Source organism: Natator depressus, chromosome 7, assembly GCF_965152275.1.
Source record: "Natator depressus isolate rNatDep1 chromosome 7, rNatDep2.hap1, whole genome shotgun sequence".
Taxonomy (NCBI): domain Eukaryota; kingdom Metazoa; phylum Chordata; order Testudines; family Cheloniidae; genus Natator; species Natator depressus.
In genome coordinates, this window is record NC_134240.1 from 123333854 (window position 1) to 123353918 (window position 20065).

The following is a 20065-nucleotide window of genomic DNA, read 5'->3' on the forward strand; positions in this document are numbered from 1 at the left end:
GCCTTCCCAGGGCCCTGCGCCTACCCCCAGTGGCTGCTCACGCTGCAAAGAGGAGCGATGCTGGGGCAGTTGTCATGGCATGCAACACTGTGTAGGGTTCAGCACTAGGGGGCACTGTGTAAAACGAACCTCAGCCACACCCGGCAGAGCATTAAGGGGTCGAGTGATGAGCACAGCCGGGGCGTGTAGGCAAGTGCTGCAGACAGTTCCCATCCGGTACAGAACACGCCAGCAACAGGGCATCCAGCATCTTCAGAGCAGGAGCCCAAGAAAGGGTCTGAACAAGCAGAGGCCATGGGGCCCAGCACTCCCCTTTGTAACAACCTGGTCCCCTACCAGTCGTCACCTCGTCCCTGCCCGCTCAGAGTGAGGAGTCTGCCAACTCTCAGCTTCTCTCAGATTGGGCCCCCTCCTCAGCTCCTTCCCTGGGCCAGCCCCACTGGGATCGCTGCCCAAGCTCTCCGGTGACACCACAGTTCTTCAGGTTTGGATCCTGTTTCCCACCTCTGAAAATGCCTCCCTTGACCTTCTCACTCCATGTGGCCATTTGTTCCCTCTGATGGCCCCCTGGAGCCTTCCCTCACGAAGAGGGAATGAGCCCCTCCCTGCACCCATACCCAGCACAGCCATTCATCCTCCCTGCCTGTGCCCAGTCCAGCGTCCTGGTGATACACACGGTCCCTGTGATGGACGTTTCAGACAGCCAGGAGCTACCCTCCCATGACAGGAACACCCTCCTGTGCCCAGCACAGAGCCTTCTTTCCAGATTTCCCAGCTCCTCCAGGCAGTGGTCACGAGATGTTTGCAAACGCCAAAGAACCAGGAGCATTTTTATGCTCCTTGTGCCCTTTCACTGGCTCCTTGTGCCCTTTCCCTGGCTCTCACCACCAACCCCTCCAGTGGCAGGAGCACGCTAGGGTTATTTCTTGACATGGTCAGCGGTTGTCCCTTCCACTTTGCTGCACGGCCCCTCAAGTCCCTTCCCTGTGTTCTCTCCGAGTCGCTTTCCCATCCCTACAGTCTCTCCAGATGAGAACTGCAATAGTCAGGCAGAGCAGTGACGAGTGGTATAAAAGCCTAGACAGAAGAGAGAGACAACACGTCCTCCAGGCCCTTTACCAAGGGCGTAGCCCCTTGCTGAGATTCTCCCATTTGAAGGTGTCCTGTTTTTATTGCGGGGCTCGCAACTGAGCACGCAGCGCTAACGCCCTGTCCACACTGCAGCTGAAGCCGCTGGCTCCCTGGCTCAGCACGTTTCCCGCCCAGCCATTGCTAGCATGCTCCAGCCCCGTCTGCCCGCCCAGCATGGACAGGAATATGTCCTGAGACTCGTGCTAGCCGATCAGTGCTGTAGGTTTGGACACAGCGGGCTGAGGAGCGCCGGGGTTTATAGCACCGTCAGTCACCACATGACTGCCAGGGAGAAAACAAATTGCTGTTCATAATGACCAAGGAAACTTGTGCTAGACTCGTGACAGCAGTAACGGCTGGAACTGCGTTACAGCCTTGCTACCAAGTCCCAGCACTAGCCTGGCGTAGGGCAGAACTGCGGCCCCACTGTGTTTCCCTTGGTCACAAACACGCACTTGGATCATGGAGAGAGCGCTCAGGTTTTTGTCTGGTCTGAGCTGTTTTCAGAAGCCCCCCAGCCTCCACTTCTCAGGTGCTGCCAGGTGTGTCAAGCTTAAGGCCCTGCTTTTTGCTCCGTGTGGTTAGGCGCTCTGGAGGTGGGGCCCTGCTCTGGGCTCTCCTTGCCCCTCTCCCATGTGTGCGGGGCTGTTGGCCCCTCACTGAAAGTCAGTGGGGTTTTTGGTTGGCCTCTTGCAATACCAAAAGAAAGGGGAAGGCCTGAAAAGAAATCAGGATCCTGAGACTGACAGTCCCCAGGGCCAATGGAGAGAGGCCAACGCTCCAGGTCAGCACGACTGACAGGGCAGGCAGGCCAATGGGGGAGCCAGGAGCCTGGGGGCCCGTCCTCGGGGTGAGCTAGGGCAGAGCTAAGGGGAGAGCAGCACCAGAGCCAGGGGAACCAGAGCAGGAGCCCAGCAGGCAGAGGTGGGCTGGAGGCAGGGCAGCAGCACTGAGCCCACCGACGGGGAGCCTGGAGCTGCGGGGCCGGAGCCGGGGAGCAGACACGGGCCGGGCCTCACATAGTCCTGCAGCTGAGCGCAGCGAGCGGCTGGGGAGAGACAGGGGCCCTGGGCAGAGGGCCCAGCGCAGGGAGATGTTGCCAGAGAAGAGGCCTTGCAGGCTGGACTCAGAGGGGGGTTGTGACCCTGACAGGGGGGCTAATGCTGGGGAGAAGGGTCCTGTCACATAGAGCCTGAGGGCATGTGGCCACCCCCAGAGCAGAGTCTGGCCCGCGGTGTCACCGCAGCATGGCCAGGGCCTGGACGGGGGCCTGGGACATGTGAGGAGCAGACTGGGAACTTTCCTTACGGCCCAGAGACACGGATTGTGCGTCCCCGTGCCCACAGGGCGGGGTCTTGTTTTCCTTTAGCCTTTTCCATTTTTCCATATTTTTCTTACAGTTGCTGTTTAGTAAATCATATGTGGTTTGAACGGAATGCAGGGATCAGTGGGGCAGGGACGTGGCCAGTGTGGAAAGATCACCGCAGAGTGGGGACACCCTAAGCCCTGTCTTAAGTGACCACAACAAGACAGCCTCCCAGGTATAAGGGTCACGAGGACTCTGCCATGCACATTGGAGTCTATTTCTGAAAACGCGAAACTGCAGAACTGGAATTAATTTGCAAACTGGACACCATCAGATTAGGCCTGAATAAAGACTGGGAGTGGTTGGGTCATTATAAAACCTAAACCTAGTTTCCCCCATACTAATTTCCCCCTACCGTTACTCATACCTTCTGGTCAACAGTCTGAAATGGGCCACTCTCATTACCACTACAAAAGTTATTTTTCCTCCCTTGGTATCCTGCTGTCAATTGAATTGTCTCATTAGACTGACCTCACACTTGGTAAGGCAACTCCCATCTTTTCACCTGCTCCTGTATTTTCCACTCCATGCATCTGATGAAGTGGGCTTTAGCCCACAAAAGCTTATGCCCAAATAGATATGTTAGTCTCTAAGGTGCCACAAGGGCTCCTCGTTGTTTTTGCTGATACAGACTAACACGGCTCCCCCTCTGAAACTTAGTGGTCTGTTGAACACAGTATCTACTTCAATGCTGCTTCCTTCAGGGACTCGGGAGGCAAGTCGCGAGAGATGGCTTATTTCAATAAGTTTGGCTTTGCCACCCATTCCTCCACCTGCTGCAGCTTCCCACTCGCTACGCCAACAATTGCAGCAGCCCCAAGAATCCTCCCCCTGCATTGCCCAGGTACCCTTGAGCCCAGCCCATTTCACGCTCTGCTCCTCTGAAGTCCCATGCACTGTGTTACTTCCTTTCCCGCAGGCCGCACTCAGCATTTCACACCTGTTACTACCATGAGTCCCCTGCAGGGGCTATTCCACTGCTACCCCCCGATCAGCCCTGGCTGGTTCCCATTTGTTAGCCACACTCTGCAAGGAGGCTGGGAGTTCGGCCACCTCCAGTGGCCCGGCTCCTTGGTCAGCTTTCCCAGTCAGAGTCTGGTAGCTGCCATCCCCCATGACCACCACCTGGCTTGACTCGCAGCCCCTTTTGCCTGCACAGGGGCTTCCTGACCTCCCTGGCGAGAGCCAGGTGATTAACAACTGAAAACATGCCGGACTCAAGAGCAGCCAAGATCAAGGCCCCGTCTCTCTCAGCAGTCCCACTGCTGAACACTACTCCTGAGACCAAACAGGCGCACAATTAGGGTCAGTCGTGCAGGTCCCCGACCAGAAGCCTGTGCCAAACCGCAGCCACTAGAGCTGGGTCGCCCTTTCACCCCGCGCAGTCCCTTGGCACTCACGCACTTTCTGGATTTTCCTGATCTGGTCAGAGAGCGTGTCTAACAGGCGTGTTTTCAGGAAGTCCGTCACTTTGGCCACTCGGCCATCAATGTAGTAACTGGAATGAGAATAAGAAGGCAAGAATCAGACAGGAACTACAGCAAGGAGCTGGGAGTAACTCTGTCCCTGACCTTGTCTTCTGGGCATCTGCTGGGCCACACCCAGATGGCTCCTTCACTCAGGCTGCTCATGGACTGGGAAGAGTCCCTAACCTGGGATGGTTCCTGCTTCCTTCCCCCTTCCCAAGCACTGACCCCTAGCCATGTCTGTAGCTGGGCTCCTCCATGTGCTCCCGATCACATATGTATGTAACAGTTTGATCAAGGCATGGAGTGAACTGCACCTGAAGTGCCAAACGCTCACCTGGAGCAGAAATCACTGGGAGGAGCTGGGATCTTGCTCTCTACTCTTCCGAACACTAAGGGTAGATAACAGGGCAATGGGCATGTAGCAGATACGTCGCAGGGAAGTCAGAAGACAAGGAGTTGGCAGCCGCATCGTGCAGGGATGTTGTAAAGTTTTACTGATTACTGTCTGTGAAGTGCTCTGAGATATCCCACTGAACAGTGAGCAACACCTGGCAGCGGAGGGGTGGAAATTCTAACCCTGACCATGTCAAACTGCTGTGTAAGTCTGCGTGAATCCTGGCTTCTCTTTGTAAGATCAGTGCTCTGTCCTCGGACTCCCCCAGAACAGCAGTTATACCCAACCGCCAGCTGCTAGTGCTCACAGAGACCATTGCCAGGGTAAGGGCCATACGAGCATCCTTCTCTACCTTCCACCTCCGAGGTCTCGTGTACAATACACGTCAGGAATCCAGAGGCTGTACCTGCTGCCAGCCCACTGTCCATGATGCCCAGGGACAAACTGGCAAGTTTTGTTTTCTGTGGCTTGAGGCACCAGGTTCTGGTGAGTGCTTAAAGCAGTGGGGAGAGGAGAGCACCCTGAAGTACTGTGTGCCAAATCATCCCCATGAAGAGAGCCCAGGTGAGGTCTATGCACCACGGGCATCCCAGCCAAGGCCCAGCAGACTTATGATGCAGAAACCTTCAGCACAGGGGTCAATTTCACACCATGCAAGATGGACACCCGATACCACACAGAGTGACAAGGACTAACTGGGGCCTGGTGGTCATCCTAACAGCAGATCTGTAATTGTAAATGCCCTATAGCCAAAAGTCCCTCTCCTCCTTCAGGTCCCTTCTAGACACACATTTCTCTGCGCTGCCCACAAATCAAACCATAACCTATGCCACTCAAACACCTGCTCCACTCCAGCAGCTCGTAGGCAAGGGACCTTGCAGTATGTCTTGTCTTATCTGTGTCTTTAGACTGCAAGCTGCTAGGGGCAGAGGCTGTCCTCAGTGGTGTTTCGTACGGCACTCAGCATATCATCATCACTGAAATAATAACGTCATTAAATCCCTGACCATGCCGCGAACAGACCACGAATAGCCGGCACCCATGGGACTATACTTTTTACAAGTGAGTTACAAAAACAGCGGGCCCTGGGAATGGCAGATATTTGAATTTTAGTGAGGGACGGACGCTCTCAAGGACTGAACTGAAAAGCTCATTTAGACTGACTTGGATGAAAGCACTGTCCCATGGGTTGAGAACTAGCTGAAAGATCAAACAAAGGGTTATGTTAACGGACATGGACAGCAGTTTGGGAGAAGTGTCTACTGAGTACTGCAGGGATCGATGTCACTTGACACCTTCGTTACTGATCTGGACAGAGAGGGAATGGCACACTAATGTATTCACAAGTGATGATGGGTGGGGAGGTTCTATGAACATCCGTGACAAAAAGAGCAACGTTACCTGAGATTAGAGACAGGGGCAGGAAATAGAGTGAAAACCAGCTTGGAAAATACAGCTCACCCAGCTGTGAAAGGCAGGTATTCAGTGGGAGGGAGCTGTCTGGGAAGCAAGGATCATAGAAAGGCCTAGACGTGAAGGAAAGCATGTTACTGATGAATCTGTAACATGATACAGCAGCAAGAGAGCTATCTGATTTTGGGCTGGAAAAGCCCAGAAGACATCCTGGAGTGAGGTGGGAATAGGCAGCCTGGCACTGGGAGGACAGGTGGCTCTGCCATTGCCCCAGAGTACTGCAGTTAGTTCTGGGCATCACATCATCAGAAAGACACTGGCTGGAGTCCCAAGAAAAGCAACAGCAAGTATCAGAGGACTGGAGGAACTGCTTACTGAGGAAAGCTGAAAAATGCTGAACGTGTCTAGCTTGGCTGAGTGGTAAGTAAGGGGACTTGACGCAAACCTATGAAGGGTTAAACACTATTGAGGAAGAAGATTTATTTAGCAGAGTAAAAGGGAAGATTACTAGGAGTAATGAGACGAAAGTAAAAAAAGAAACATTGAGCTTCAATATCAGGAAAGCCTCTGTGAAAGCCTGTGGAACTGTCTTCATCTCATGGGACATTTAACTAGGGGAGGGAACCAGCAGGAGACTGCATACCATTCACTAGGGACCTCTTGCAAATCTAATATCATGGAAAGTTCGTAGCTACTCCAGCAATGGATGCTACAGGAACCCGAAACCGGACATACAGATTTAAAACTAAACTAGGCCAAGCCCAAGAACTGTCAGGAACTCTCCTGCTTTGGCACCACAATGAACTGAATCATCAAATGGGTCTTTTCCATTCCTATTTTACATGGTTCAAACTTAGGCAAGTCCATCCAAAGCCTTAAAAGTAAATAAAAGCACTTTAAAAATCAATGTGTGACTTTAGCAATTGTAACGTCTTTACAGCACGAGAAATGTCTGCCAGGTTTGGATTCCTTCTGATTCTACACACAAGATGCAATGAAATCAAGTGTGCTGGGCAAAAGAGTCACATCAATCCAGCCTCAGAAAAGCCAAGAGCAGCCACACAGAGGTAGAGTATTCACAAATCATTAAAGATCTCGCCCCCAGAACAATGATTTCTGTTTAGGAATACTGCAGCTAGATCAAAGGGAGGATTCACCACAAAGTGACAATGGGTGTTCGGCATGGAGGGGCAGCACCATATCTGCCTTTCGAACACGGGATGAAGAGGTCTTGGTCATATTAGCAAATGGAATTTCTAGGAAAAGGCAGTATAGCGCTTTTAGCACCATGTAATGCTGTGTTTGTTCATGTGGGTCATAACCTCCAGACAGCATCTGCAGCTCAGAAATGATATGGTCAGAGACACCGCCCACTTTACTAGTGACATGCACAGCTTTTAGAAAGAACTTGCACCACAATTACCATCAAGCGTTCCCCAAGATCTCACTGCTTTTTCGGTCAACTCAACAGAACTTGTCCGTCATAGTGCCACCTGGTGATGCCCAATAATATTACAAAAAGAAAAGGAGGACTTGTGGCCCCTTAGAGACTAACCAATTGCTCAAATAAATTGGTTAGTCTCTAAGGTGCCACAAGTCCTCCTTTTCTTTTTGCGAATACAGACTAACAGGGCTGTTACTCTGAAACCAATAATATTACAAGTCACTTACCTTGATCCCACAAGGAGAAACTCCACTATAGTCTGGTTCAGTTTAATAAAATGATGTGCTATCCAGTACCTGATGTCTCATAAGGAATCAGTCAGGTTGCAGCTGACAGATTAGAGAGCAGAGCGGGCTAAGGTGTCATCTACACACCAGCAGAAAGGCAGGCTGAGCTGGCTAACAATAGCTCTCAGCAGAAGCAGAGAGAGATGGAGAACAGAGTTGTTCCTTAAGAAGGACACTGAAGGAACCTATGGCTATATGAGCAGATTTGGGGTTTTACAAGAAACGACCACTAACCAGTGAGAGCGATCAGGTTTAATGCACACCAAGACCATGCCCAGAAGCTGAGCAGCACATTATGAACTCATGAAGAGAAATCAGAAAGCAAGTGGTCAGCCAGCAAAGCAATGGATGAATCGTGGGAGATCCAGAGACAGAGGTTCTTGAGGGAGAATGCTTGGTCCTGGGACGAGCAATCAGAGGAGATTAGCACAAGACAAAGGCTGAAGTGTCTTGCTGAGAGCTCTGAAGAGGATGTGGAGCCAAAGCCTTCCTGCCATTATCAAAGCCAAGACAATACTGACACCCCCAGCCACGCACACAAATGCACCAGAGCTCCCACAAGCTTGGGAGGCGTGCAGAGCAGACTCAGCTATGGACAATGCTATGCAAGTCTAATTGTGCATCATGTAGTAATTCCTGTCATGACCATGATAGAAATACAGCTCACAGAAAGAGAGGCACTCAGCAAATTAATGACTGGACAGCAAGCACCGTACAGGCTACCATTGCCTGATGCTCATTAGACAGTTCAGATGCCATCGCCTCTGAAAGTGCCACTGGACACAGAGCTAGTGTGTACAACCCTCGCAGGGCCAGCTCATGGAGTTATACTACTGAAAGAGAGCAAAGGTTAGAGCGACTATAGAGTTCCCCACACGCCTCGGGAATCTGTATGCATGAAGTCAGTAAAAGCAATGCATTTTACAAATCCCTGTCATGCTTCGGGGCGCAGTTAAGACCAGTGAGAGGCTGTGTCTCTGCGTGTATTACAGCCCTGAGTGCCCCAAAATGCTTCTGCTATGTGTCAGCCTGGGACACACTCAGCCGGCAGCCAGCATGCACTCTGTGTTCTGTAAGCTGTACAGCTCTGCCAGTTATCCCAGACCCACTCTTAACATTAACCCCGTCTGGTAAAGACAGGTTCCAGAGCAGCAGCCGTGTTAGTCTGTATTCGCAAAAAGAAAAGGAGGACTTGTGGCACCTTAGAGACTAACCAATTTATTTGAGCATAAGCCTTCGTGAGCTACAGCTCACTTCATCGGATGCATCCTGTGGAAAGTGTAGAAGATCTTTTTATATACACACAAACGAGTTTCTTGAGCAAATGCTGTAGTTTCTTTTGGTAACTCTCAGTGGGATCAGAGGGTATTTCCAACATACCTCTGAACAACATACTAATCCACAGAGACCTCCCTACCAACACTACAAAAAGAAGGATTCTGGGTGGACTCCTCCTGAAGGTCGAAACAGCAGACTGGACTTCTACATAGAGTGCTTCTGCCGACGTGCACGGGCTGAAATTGTGGAAAAGCAGCATCACTTGCCCCATAACCTCAGCCGTGCGGAACACAATGCCATCCACAGCCTCAGAAACAACTCTGACATCATCATCAAAAAGGCTGACAAAGGAGGTGCTGTTGTCATCATGAATAGGTCGGAATATGAACAAGAGGCTGCTCGGCAGCTCTCCAACACCACTTTCTACAAGCCATTACCCTCTGATCCCACTGAGGGTTACCAAAAGAAACTACAGCATTTGCTCAAGAAACTTCCTGAAAAAGCACAAGATCAAATCCGCACAGACACACCCCTGGAACCCCGACCTGGGATATTCTATCTACTACCCAAGATCCATAAACCTGGAAATCCTGGGCGCCCCATCATCTCAGGCATTGGCACCCTGACAGCAGGATTGTCTGGCTATGTAGACTCCCTCCTCAGGCCCTACGCTACCAGCACTCCCAGCTACCTTCGAGACACCACTGACTTCCTGAGGAAACTACAATCCATCAGTGATCTTCCTGATAACACCATCCTGGCCACTATGGATGTAGAAGCCCTCTACACCAACATTCCACACAAAGATGGACTACAAGCTGTCAAGAACACTATCCCCGATAATGTCACGGCTAACCTGGTGGCTGAACTTTGTGACTTTGTCCTTACCCATAACTATTTTACATTTGGGGACAATGTATACCTTCAGATCAGCGGCACTGCTATGGGTACCCGCATGGCACCACAGTATGCCAACATTTTTATGGCTGACTTAGAACAACGCTTCCTCAGCTCTCGTCCCCTAACGCCCCTACTCTACTTGCGCTATATTGATGACATCTTGATCATCTGGACCCATGGAAAAGAAGCCCTTGAGGAATTCCACCATGATTTCAACAATTTCCATCCCACCATCAACCTCAGCCTGGTCCAGTCCACACAAGAGATCCACTTCCTGGACACTACAGTGCTAATAAACGATGGTCACATGAACACCACCCGATACCGGAAACCTACTGACCGCTATTCCTACCTACATGCCTCCAGCTTTCACCCTGACCACACCACACGGTCCATCGTCTACAGCCAAGCTCTGCGATACAACCGCATTTGCTCCAAGCCCTCAGACAGAGACAAACACCTACAAGATCTCTATCAAGCATTCTTACAACTACAATACCCACCTGCGGAAGTGAAGAAACAGATTGATAGAGCCAGAAGAGTTCCCAGAAGTCACCTACTACAGGACAGGCCTAACAAAGAAAATAACAGAACACCACTAGCCGTCACCTTCAGCCCCCAACTAAAACCCCTCCAACGCATTATTAAGGATCTACAACCTATCCTGAAGGATGACCCAACACTCTCACAAATCTTGGGAGACAGGCCAGTCCTTGCTTACAGACAGCCCCCCAGCCTGAAGCAAATACTCACCAGCAACCACATGCCACACAACAGAACCACTAACCCAGGAACCTATCCTTGCAACAAAGCCCGTTGCCAACTGTTCCCACATATCTATTCAGGGGACACCATCACAGGGCCTAATAACATCAGCCACACTATCAGAGGCTCGTTCATCTGCACATCCACCAATGTGATCTATGCCATCATGTGCCAGCAATGCCCCTCTGCCATGTACATTGGTCAAACTGGACAGTCTCTACGTAAAAGAATAAATGGACACAAATCAGATGTCAAGAATTATAACATTCATAAACCAGTCGGAGAACACTTCAATCTCTCTGGTCACGCGATTACAGACATGAAAGTTGCGATATTACAACAAAAAAACTTCAAATCCAGACTCCAGCGAGAGACTGTTGAATTGGAATTCATTTGCAAATTGTATAGAATTGACTTAGGCTTGAATAGAGACTGGGAGTGGCTAAGTCATTATGCAAGGTAACCTATTTCCCCTTGTTTTTTCCTATCCCCCCCCCGACGTTCGTGTTAAACCCTGGATTTGTGCTGGAAATGGCCCACCTTGATTATCATACACATTGTAAAGAGAGTGGTCACTTTAGATAAGCTATGACCAGCAGGAGAGTGGGTTTGGGTGTGTGTGTGTGGGGGTGGTGGTGGTGAGAAAACCTGGATTTGTGCTGGAAATGGCCCAACTTGATTATCATACACATAGTAAGGAGAGTGATCACTTTAGATAAGCTATTACCAGCAGGAGAGTGGGGTGGGAGGAGGTATTTTTTCATGCTTTGTGTGTATATAAAAAGATCTTCTACACTTTCCACAGTATGCATCCGATGAAGTGAGCTGTAGCTCACGAAAGCTCATGCTCAAATAAATTGGTTAGTCTCTAAGGTGCCACAAGTACTCCTTTTCTTTTTGCCAGTCTGGTAAAGACATCAGGTGACCCCAACACACTCCTAAATCTGAACTTCCCCAAACCCATGTGCTCTGCAATGCCCAGCCCTCTCTTGTAACATTCCGAGGAATAATACCGTCCATTTGTTCCTTTAAATAGACAGAACCCAGCAGCTTGACGCATAAACTGGAGTTAATGAACACTTTAATTCAAACACAGCACTGTTGGTGTAGATTAAACAAGCTTTTTAGCAAAAGAAGATAGGATTTCAAGTGAGTTCAAATACAAGGGATAAAGTTCAAAACGGTTACTAGCAAATAAAAAGGAAAACACAAATGTAAAAGTCTAAAACTTACTCTAGCAAGGTGCAGGCTTTGTTCACGATGGCTTTTCATAGAATCATAGAATATCAGGGTTGGAAGGGACCCCAGAAGGTCATCTAGTCCAACCCCCTGCTCGAAGCAGGACCAATTCCCAGTTAAATCATCCCAGCCAGGGCTTTGTCAAGCCTGACCTTAAAAACCTCTAAGGAAGGAGATTCTACCACCTCCCTAGGTAACGCATTCCAGTGTTTCACCACCCTCTTAGTGAAAAAGTTTTTCTTAATATCCAATCTAAACCTCCCCCATTGCAACTTGAGACCATTACTCCTCGTTCTGTCATCTGCTACCATTGAGAACAGTCTAGAGCCATCCTCTTTGGAACCCCCTTTCAGGTAGTTGAAAGCAGCTATCAAATCCCCCCTCATTCTTCTCTTCTGCAGACTAAACAATCCCAGCTCCCTCAGCCTCTCCTCATAAGTCATGTGCTCTAGACCCCTAATCATTTTTGTTGCCCTTCGCTGGACTCTCTCCAATTTATCCACATCCTTCTTGTAGTGTGGGGCCCAAAACTGGACACACTCACCGTCTTCCAGGAAGATGGTGGCTGCCCCCTCCCCACCAGGATCCCCCCAAAGCCACAAAGTGCTGGTTCCTTGTCGTCTCAGGTAAAAGAGAGAACTGGGGCTTTTCTGCCCCTCTCTTTTACAGTCCAGTGAACTTTGGAAATGGATTCTTCTGAAGGATACCCTGCAGGGCAAAGTTTATTCAAGCTTTGAGGAAGGCGACATGGAGGCTGGTGGTGAAGGAAGCTCCTTGCTGTTTTTTACCACTGCTGCTGTTTGCTAAAATGGAAATTGTTCTGTTTCCTGCAACTCCCCGCCCTGTGGTCTTGATGGCCCTGTTTACTTCTTATATGTAAACTGAGGTAAACCCACAGCCCTGTGTTTAGGACAGAGCTGTTTAACACCTTCCCCTAGGAATTGTTTAAAATCATCAGCAGTTGCTGCATTAATCACCCCGTCTGGAGAGGAGGAGGAGGAGTTATTAGTGTTTGGGGAGATGCCTGTTCAGGACTGTTCTCCTATTCCTCTGTTGGTTCTTCGTGGGGCTCAGATGGTATCGTCACTGATGGTGGTAGCAGAGATCTAATGCCCTCCCTATGTGGACTGAGGGGTCTGCTGTACTGCCTTCTGTACGGCCCACAAGGGTCCCAGTAGGGCCAGTGTGTAGGAAACAGCATGGGTGGGCCCATCCGTGGGGGTCCATACGAGGGTGGTACCTCCTGTCTGTATGTCGACCTTGATTGTATAGGTCCAGATGTTATGGTCGATGTGACAGGAGAGGAATGGTGTGAGGAAAACACCCTCCCTTCCTCATCATCAGCCTCCTCGCTTGAGAATGTGGGAGCTACTGGTGATAAGGGGTACTCTGGTACTGTGTGCACTGGGAAGATATCGGTGGCCAGAAGCGGGGACTCCCATGTTGAGGACACCATCAGATCCTTCTAGTGATTGGTGCGGTGCTGGAGGCCTCGGTGCTGAGGAGGTCGGTGCCGGCACTTCACTGGTGTAGCAGTTGGTGCTGGTGGCACCGCTGTTGTGTCAGCATAGGAGCAGCTGTCATTGCAGGGGGCGTCAGAGTGGGTCTCAGGGCCGTCTCCTTCAGCGGCGTTGACAGTGCTGTGGTGGAGGAGGCAGGCTTGGTCTTGCCACTCAACTCTGCACTGAAGTGCTGGGGAGTGGCAGGGGCCACTGTGCAGGTGGCGCTGGAGGATCCTGGTGCCTCGTATGTGCGGAGCCGCGGTGCGGTCGGCACTGAGGAGAGCGGCCTGGTTGGAGAACGCTTTCTCTTGGTCTACTCTCTGCAAGGCGAAGTAGAAGCTTGCTTCCTCTATGATTTTTTTGAGGAACGAGCCTTAGCCGAGTTCGGAGAGGTCTCCAGTGAGCTATTCCCAGTGGGGTCTGTTGTCCTGGGTCTGAAGCTGGCCATAGGGACTTTTCCATCAGATGAGTTTAAGCCTCAGGTCTCTGTCTCTGCGAGCCCGGGCTTTGAGGTTGCTGCAGTGAGAGCATTCTAAGGGATGTGCAACTCACGCAAGCAACAAGCACATTACAAGTGTCCATCCGACATTGGAACCGCTTCCCTGCGTGTCATGCAGTGTTTGAAGCCAGGTGAACCAGGCATTTTTTCCAGTTCACAGCCATTATCCTACCTCTGCTACAGATTTGTTGGGTTTTTTTGAGAAAGAAGAAAGAAAGGTAAGTGTGACGTTCTGTACCTCGTAGGAACACCCTGCACCCCCATGTTCATCCTTGTAAAATGACTGTACAGTATCCAATGCAAAGTTTGTCACGTCGGGTGTCTTCGGAAGGCTCATGATGCACCGAGCAGTGTTGCTATAGTAATGTTATAGGTTGTAATTTCATGTATATAGTTATGAGACTGAAAATGTGTCTTCATGGCTTAAAATAAGCCCAGGCAAAATTTCTCCAAGAGCAGAGAGGCAGTTCACACCTCATCAGGGCATGTATGAGACAAACCCAGCCCAGCCCCATGGGAACAAAGGACGCTGGCCCAGGCAGCAACTAAAGGATCTGTTGGACTCTCGAGTGAGTCACCCCCGTTCCTTTGGTCAGTTGGGGACTGCGGTGAGGTAATGCTCATCTGACTCTGAAGGGGAGGGGGCAAAGCCAAGGGGGAAGAAAGAACATGATAAAAGGGAGAGATGTTTGCCATGCTCTTCCTCTCTCTTCCATCTATATCTACAGACACCACCACCAAGTGACTGAAGTGCTAATCAAAGGGGAGAGCCTGGCTGCAGAGCAACCAGCCAGCCTGTGGTGAGAAGCATCTAAGTTTGTAAGGGCATTGAAAGTGTTAAGATCAGCTTGGAATGCGTTTTGCTTTTATTTCATTTGACCAAATCTGACTTGTTGTGCTTTGACTTATAATCACTTAAAATTTGTCTTTTGCAGTTAAGAAATCTGTTTGTTTATTCTACCTGAAGCAGTGCGTTTGGTTTGAAGCGTGTCAGAAACTCCCCTTGGGATAACAAGCCTGGTACATACCAATTTCTTTGTTAAATTGACAAACTCATATAAGCTTGCAGCATCCAGCAGGCATCACGGGACACTGCAAGATGGAGGTTCCTAGGGTTGTGTCTGGGACTGGAGATATTGGCTAGTGTCATTTGGTTGCACAATCCAAGGAGCAGCTGACATGCCAGAGGCTGTGAGTGACCAGCCCAGGCGTGGGGGTTCTCACAGCAGAGCAGGGTCAGGCTGGCTCCCAGACTCAAGGACTGGAGTGACCCAGCAGATCACTGGTCCAGATAACACCAAGGGAACGTCACAGTAAGTAACTATCCAATAACTAAAACATATGCTATCTAAATCACCGTAACACTCTTTGACCAGTAGGATGATCTACCTTTGCCGGGTTGCTGCGGCTCCATCTCAGGCCAGGGAAGTTGAGAAGGAACCGAGGAGGTCAGGTCGCACACGCACTAGATGAGGCGCCAATGGCACCGCGACTGGCCGGGGCACTGTGGCTGAAACTCTCCGAGTGAAGGTGCAGGGATGCACCAGCACCTCAAGTGGAGCACCCACAGGGACATCACGAGAAGAACAAGCCTGGGATACTTCCTACTCTCCCCTCATGATGTACATGGATCTCAGCATCATCCTCCGTTTCCCCAGGGTACACCGCCAGCAGCAGTCCCATAGCTCCTTGGTGTCCTGGTCAGCTGGCAAGTCTGGCAGGTCTGGTGAGTCCTCAGCGCTGCAGAGGTCCACTTTGGGCTCCTGCTCCAGCAGCAGGTGGGAAGTGTCTGGCTCCTCCGGTGGCTCCATCCCAACTGAGCTGCAAGGCCAACCTTCTATACTTCCTGTCCCACCCCTCAGCTTCCAGCGGAGCGGACGCGGGTGTCCTGGCTTCACCCACCAAGGGGCGGGCGCAGGTCCCTCCCTGTCAGTCTTGGAGGGGGGCCATGCCCCCTCGCTACAAGCCTTTAGTTTTACGACCATACTAAAGGAGAGAGATCACTTAGGACCCTGATTTCTTTTGAAAGACATAGGGCTGGAGTGGTTAAGCTGCCACACCATGGCGTAGCAGTCTCTTTCTATGACAGAATAATTCGGTTCCGGGGGGTCACTTCCTGGCTTCAGAAAGCAATGGGGGGTTTCTTGCTACTCTCGCCAGTGGTATTAGTGCAGCAGCTAGGCCAATGTCTGCAGAGTCTGCGCAGCTCCAACGTTCTGTCAAAATCTGGACCGGCCAGGACAGGGTTTTCACACAAGTTTTTCTGAGTCTCACCAAACCCTCTTGACATGCCTTTGACCATATGGCTTTGGCTTGGTCTTTTTACATACGTTGATGTTTTGCAACGTCACTGACCCCCCAAACGAACTGTCGGTAATGGCTTACCAGACCTATGAAAGACTGGAACTGCTTCTTGGTGTGGGGCACAGGCCATTTAACAATAACTTCAACCTTTAAGGGATCAGGTGAGATTTGATCACCTACCCAATGTCCCAAATAAGGCATGTGGCTGCTCCAAGTTTATATTTAGACTTTTATAGTCAGAGCAGCCTCTGAGCTTTGACAACACAATTCCCACGTGTTTCTTGTGCTCAGGCCCAGAGTGCCGAACCCCGCTCTATAGCTGACGCAGGCCCTTGTGAAGTCCTGTCGTCCGTTTAACACAGGGGTCACCAGCCTCTGAAAAGTGGCTCCTGCAATAATTAACCCTATCGGTCACACTCTGAATTCACACAGTGCCAGGGCAGTAATAAACGCCGATCTTTTCTGTGACTTGGGTTGCAAAGGAATTTGCCAGTACCCTTTTGCAGGGTCACACGTGGTAAGATGCCTTTGCTCACAGTATCTAACGCATCAATTCCAGATGTAGGCTAAGCATCGGAGACAGTGACGCCCAGGGCTGGCTGGTCCTGGACAGGTGCTAGCAACATCTTCCAGGGGGAATTCAGATCTCAACAGATAATGGTGCTACGCACATTTCACCAGGATGCGACTAACCAGCGAGTTTCAGCGTTCACATGACACCTCACGAGGCAGGCTTTGTACAAAGCTCATTATACTGGTGCATAGGGTGTGACCCCAGGGTGCTCAGGGTCACAGCCCCATTTCACAGATGGGGAACCGCAGCGCAGAGAAAGGGGATGAGTTACCCAAGGCCACCCAGCAAAGTCTAGGGCACAGCTGAGAACAGACCACAGGTCGCCCGCCTCCCAACCCTGTTCCTCATCCACTAGACCCACGGTCGAACTCTGCAGCTGACTCCCCCACTGTCCCGCCCCCGTCCATGGCTGCGGGTTTCCCCACAAGGGAGGGTCAGGGGGTTTTCTTGTGTGCTGTTGCCCTAACTAAATACAGGTTAGTCCCAACGCGGGCTGGTTCGTACACCACCCTCACACCTGTCGGAGCTGAAAGGCTGGAGCAGACAAGGCAGCACAGACGCTAAGATGCGCTCAGCTGGCTGGCAAAGCCTGGCAGAGCTAGGGACCCCTCCGCCTTACCCGGAGCCGCGTGGCCTGTGCAAAGTGTGCACGGCCTGGTCCCACGAGGCAGCGGGCCAACATGCCTCCAACGCCTGCTCTAGACAAGCCTAAGAGGGCAAAGCGGGAGGCACCAAGCGCAAACTTCCCCTGAGCCTGGCACGGCTGGAGCCTGGCTCCTGCAGTGACACCAGTCTGCAGGGATGCCCCACATGCTGAGCCCCCAGGAGCAGGGTCTATCACCCCAACCCTGAGCCCTGGGGGAGCACCCCCCCGCCAGCAGTGCCCCTGGGAGCAGGGCCTACCCCCCAACCCCGAGCCCCTGGGTCAGCACACCCCCACCAGCAATGCCCCAACCCCAAGCCCCTGGGGGGAGCACACCCCCACCAGCAGTGCCCCAACCCTGAACCCCTGGGGGGAGCACACCCCTGCCAGCAGCACCCCCTCCACACACAACACTGAGTAGCACGCCGCCATAACCCCAAGCCCCTTGGGGGAGGAGCAGCATGCATGTTCCCCCCCAGCACGATCCTGAACCCCTCAGGGGAAGCAGTGCCCCTCCCCTGCCACAACCCTGAGCGCCCCAACCCCAATTCCCTGGGGGGAGCAGCACTTGCCCCCCCCACGACCCCAAGCACCTGGGGGTCGGGGGAAGCAGCGTGTCTCCCTCTGCCATGACCCTGAGTGCCCGGGGGGAGCGACACCGCCCGCCTGCCACAACCCCGTGCCATCCTCCTTGGCACAACCCTGAGCTCTCGGGGTTTGGGGACAGGGGGGAAGCAGCATCTCATCACCACAACATAGGTAAGTCACAGCTCGCTGATCTGAAATTCTTTTTTTTCCCACCCACAGAAATTTTTGCCAAAAATGTAGAAATGTTTGTTTTCAAATAACTTTTCACATGAATACTTTTGAGTTTTTGGCCAAATTATTTTGACAAAAAAACACCCGCAAAACAATGACAGCCGAGATTCTCACATAATAACATGACTCCAGCAGCTGGAGCCGTATCATGGAGCTTATCACATAAATACACTGAGACTCGTGACACAGGGCCGGGTTGGTGACACTGGGACAGGACAGGTTATGGAAGGGAACCAGTAATAACTATGCATCCGATGAAGTGAGCTGTAGCTCACAAAAGCTTATGCTCAAATAAATTGGTTAGTCTCTAAGGTGCCACAAGTCCTCCTTCTGTTTTTTCAAATAACTACCTAGCGTGTTTCATGCCTAGCGCTCAGAGCTTTACAAAGGAGATCAGTATCATTAGCCCTACTTTACAGGTGGGGAAACTGAGGCACAGAAGGGGATGTGACTTGCCCAAGGTCACCCGGCTGGTCAGAATAGAACCCAGGGTTGCCTGTGTGCAGGGGTCTGCCTCACCGTTTAGCACCACCAATGCACTGCACAGGACTGGGGCAGTGTGTCAGATGCCGTCACCCCACCATACCCCATGAAGGCAAATCATAGAATCATAGAATCATAGAATATCAAGGTTGGAAGGGACCCCAGAAGGTCATCTAGTCCAACCCCCTGCTCGAACCAGGACCAATTCCCAGTTAAATCATCCCAGCCAGGGCTTTGTCAAGCCTGACCTTAAAAACCTCTAAGGAAGGAGATTCTACCACCTCCCTAGGTAACGCATTCCAGTGTTTCACCACCCTCTTAGTGAAAAAGTTTTTCCTAATATCCAATCTAAACCTCCCCCATTGCAACTTGAGACCATTACTCCTCGTTCTGTCATCTGCTACCATTGAGAACAGTCTAGAGCCATCCTCTTTGGAACCCCCTTTCAGGTAGTTGAAAGCAGCTATCAAATCCCCCCTCATTCTTCTCTTCTGCAGACTAAACAATCCCAGCTCCCTCAGCCTCTCCTCATAAGTCATGTGCTCTAGACCCCTAATCATTTTTGTTGCCCTTCGCTGGACTCTCTCCAATTTATCCAAATCCTTCTTGTAGTGTGGGGCCCAAAACTGGACACAGTACTCCAGAGGAGGCCTCACCGATGTCGAATAGAGGGGAACGATCACGTCCCTCGATCTGCTCGCTATGTCCCTACTTATACATCCCAAAATGCCATTGGCCTTCTTGGCAACAAGGGCACACTGCTGACTCATATCCAGCTTCTCGTCCACTGTCACCCCTAGGTCCTTTTCTGCAGAACTGCTGCCTAGCCATTCGGTCCCTAGTCTGTAGCGGTGCATTGGATTCTTCCATCCTAAGTGTAGGACCCTGCACTTATCCTTATTGAACCTCATCAGATTTCTTTTGGCCCAATCCTCCAATTTGTCTAGGTCCTTCTGTATCCTATCCCTCCCCTCCAGCGTATCTACCACTCCTCCCAGTTTAGTATCATCCGCAAATTTGCTGAGAGTGCAATCCACACCATCCTCCAGATCATTTATGAAGATATTGAACAAAACCGGCTCCAGGACTGACCCCTGGGGCACTCCACTTGACACCGGCTGCCAACTAGACATGGAGCCATTGATCACTACCCGTTGAGCCCGACAATCTAGCCAGCTTTCTACCCACCTTATAGTGCATTCATCCAGCCCATACTTCCTTAACTTGCTGACAAGAATACTGTGGGAGACCGTGTCAAAAGCTTTGCTAAAGTCAAGAAACAATACATCCACTGCTTTCCCTTCATCCACAGAACCAGTAATCTCATCATAAAAGGCGATTAGATTAGTCAGGCATGACCTTCCCTTGGTGAATCCATGCTGACTGTTCCTGATCACTTTCCTCTCATGTAAGTGCTTCAGGATTGATTCTTTGAGGACCTGCTCCATGATTTTTCCAGGGACTGAGGTGAGGCTGACTGGCCTGTAGTTCCCAGGATCCTCCTTCTTCCCTTTTTTAAAGATTGGCACTACATTAGCCTTTTTCCAGTCATCCG

At 51.0% G+C, this 20065-nt stretch overlaps 1 protein-coding gene across 1 annotated transcript in view; it reads right to left on the reverse strand.

Annotated features, from left to right (window-relative positions):
• HPSE2 (heparanase 2 (inactive)) overlaps window positions 1-20065 on the reverse strand; it is a 281188-nt gene that overhangs the window by 47479 nt on the left and 213644 nt on the right. Inside the window, exon 7 of the mRNA XM_074959546.1 lies at window positions 3902-3995. Within this exon, the coding sequence (XP_074815647.1) occupies window positions 3902-3995 (94 nt within the window). The remainder of the gene's footprint in view (window positions 1-3901; window positions 3996-20065) is intronic.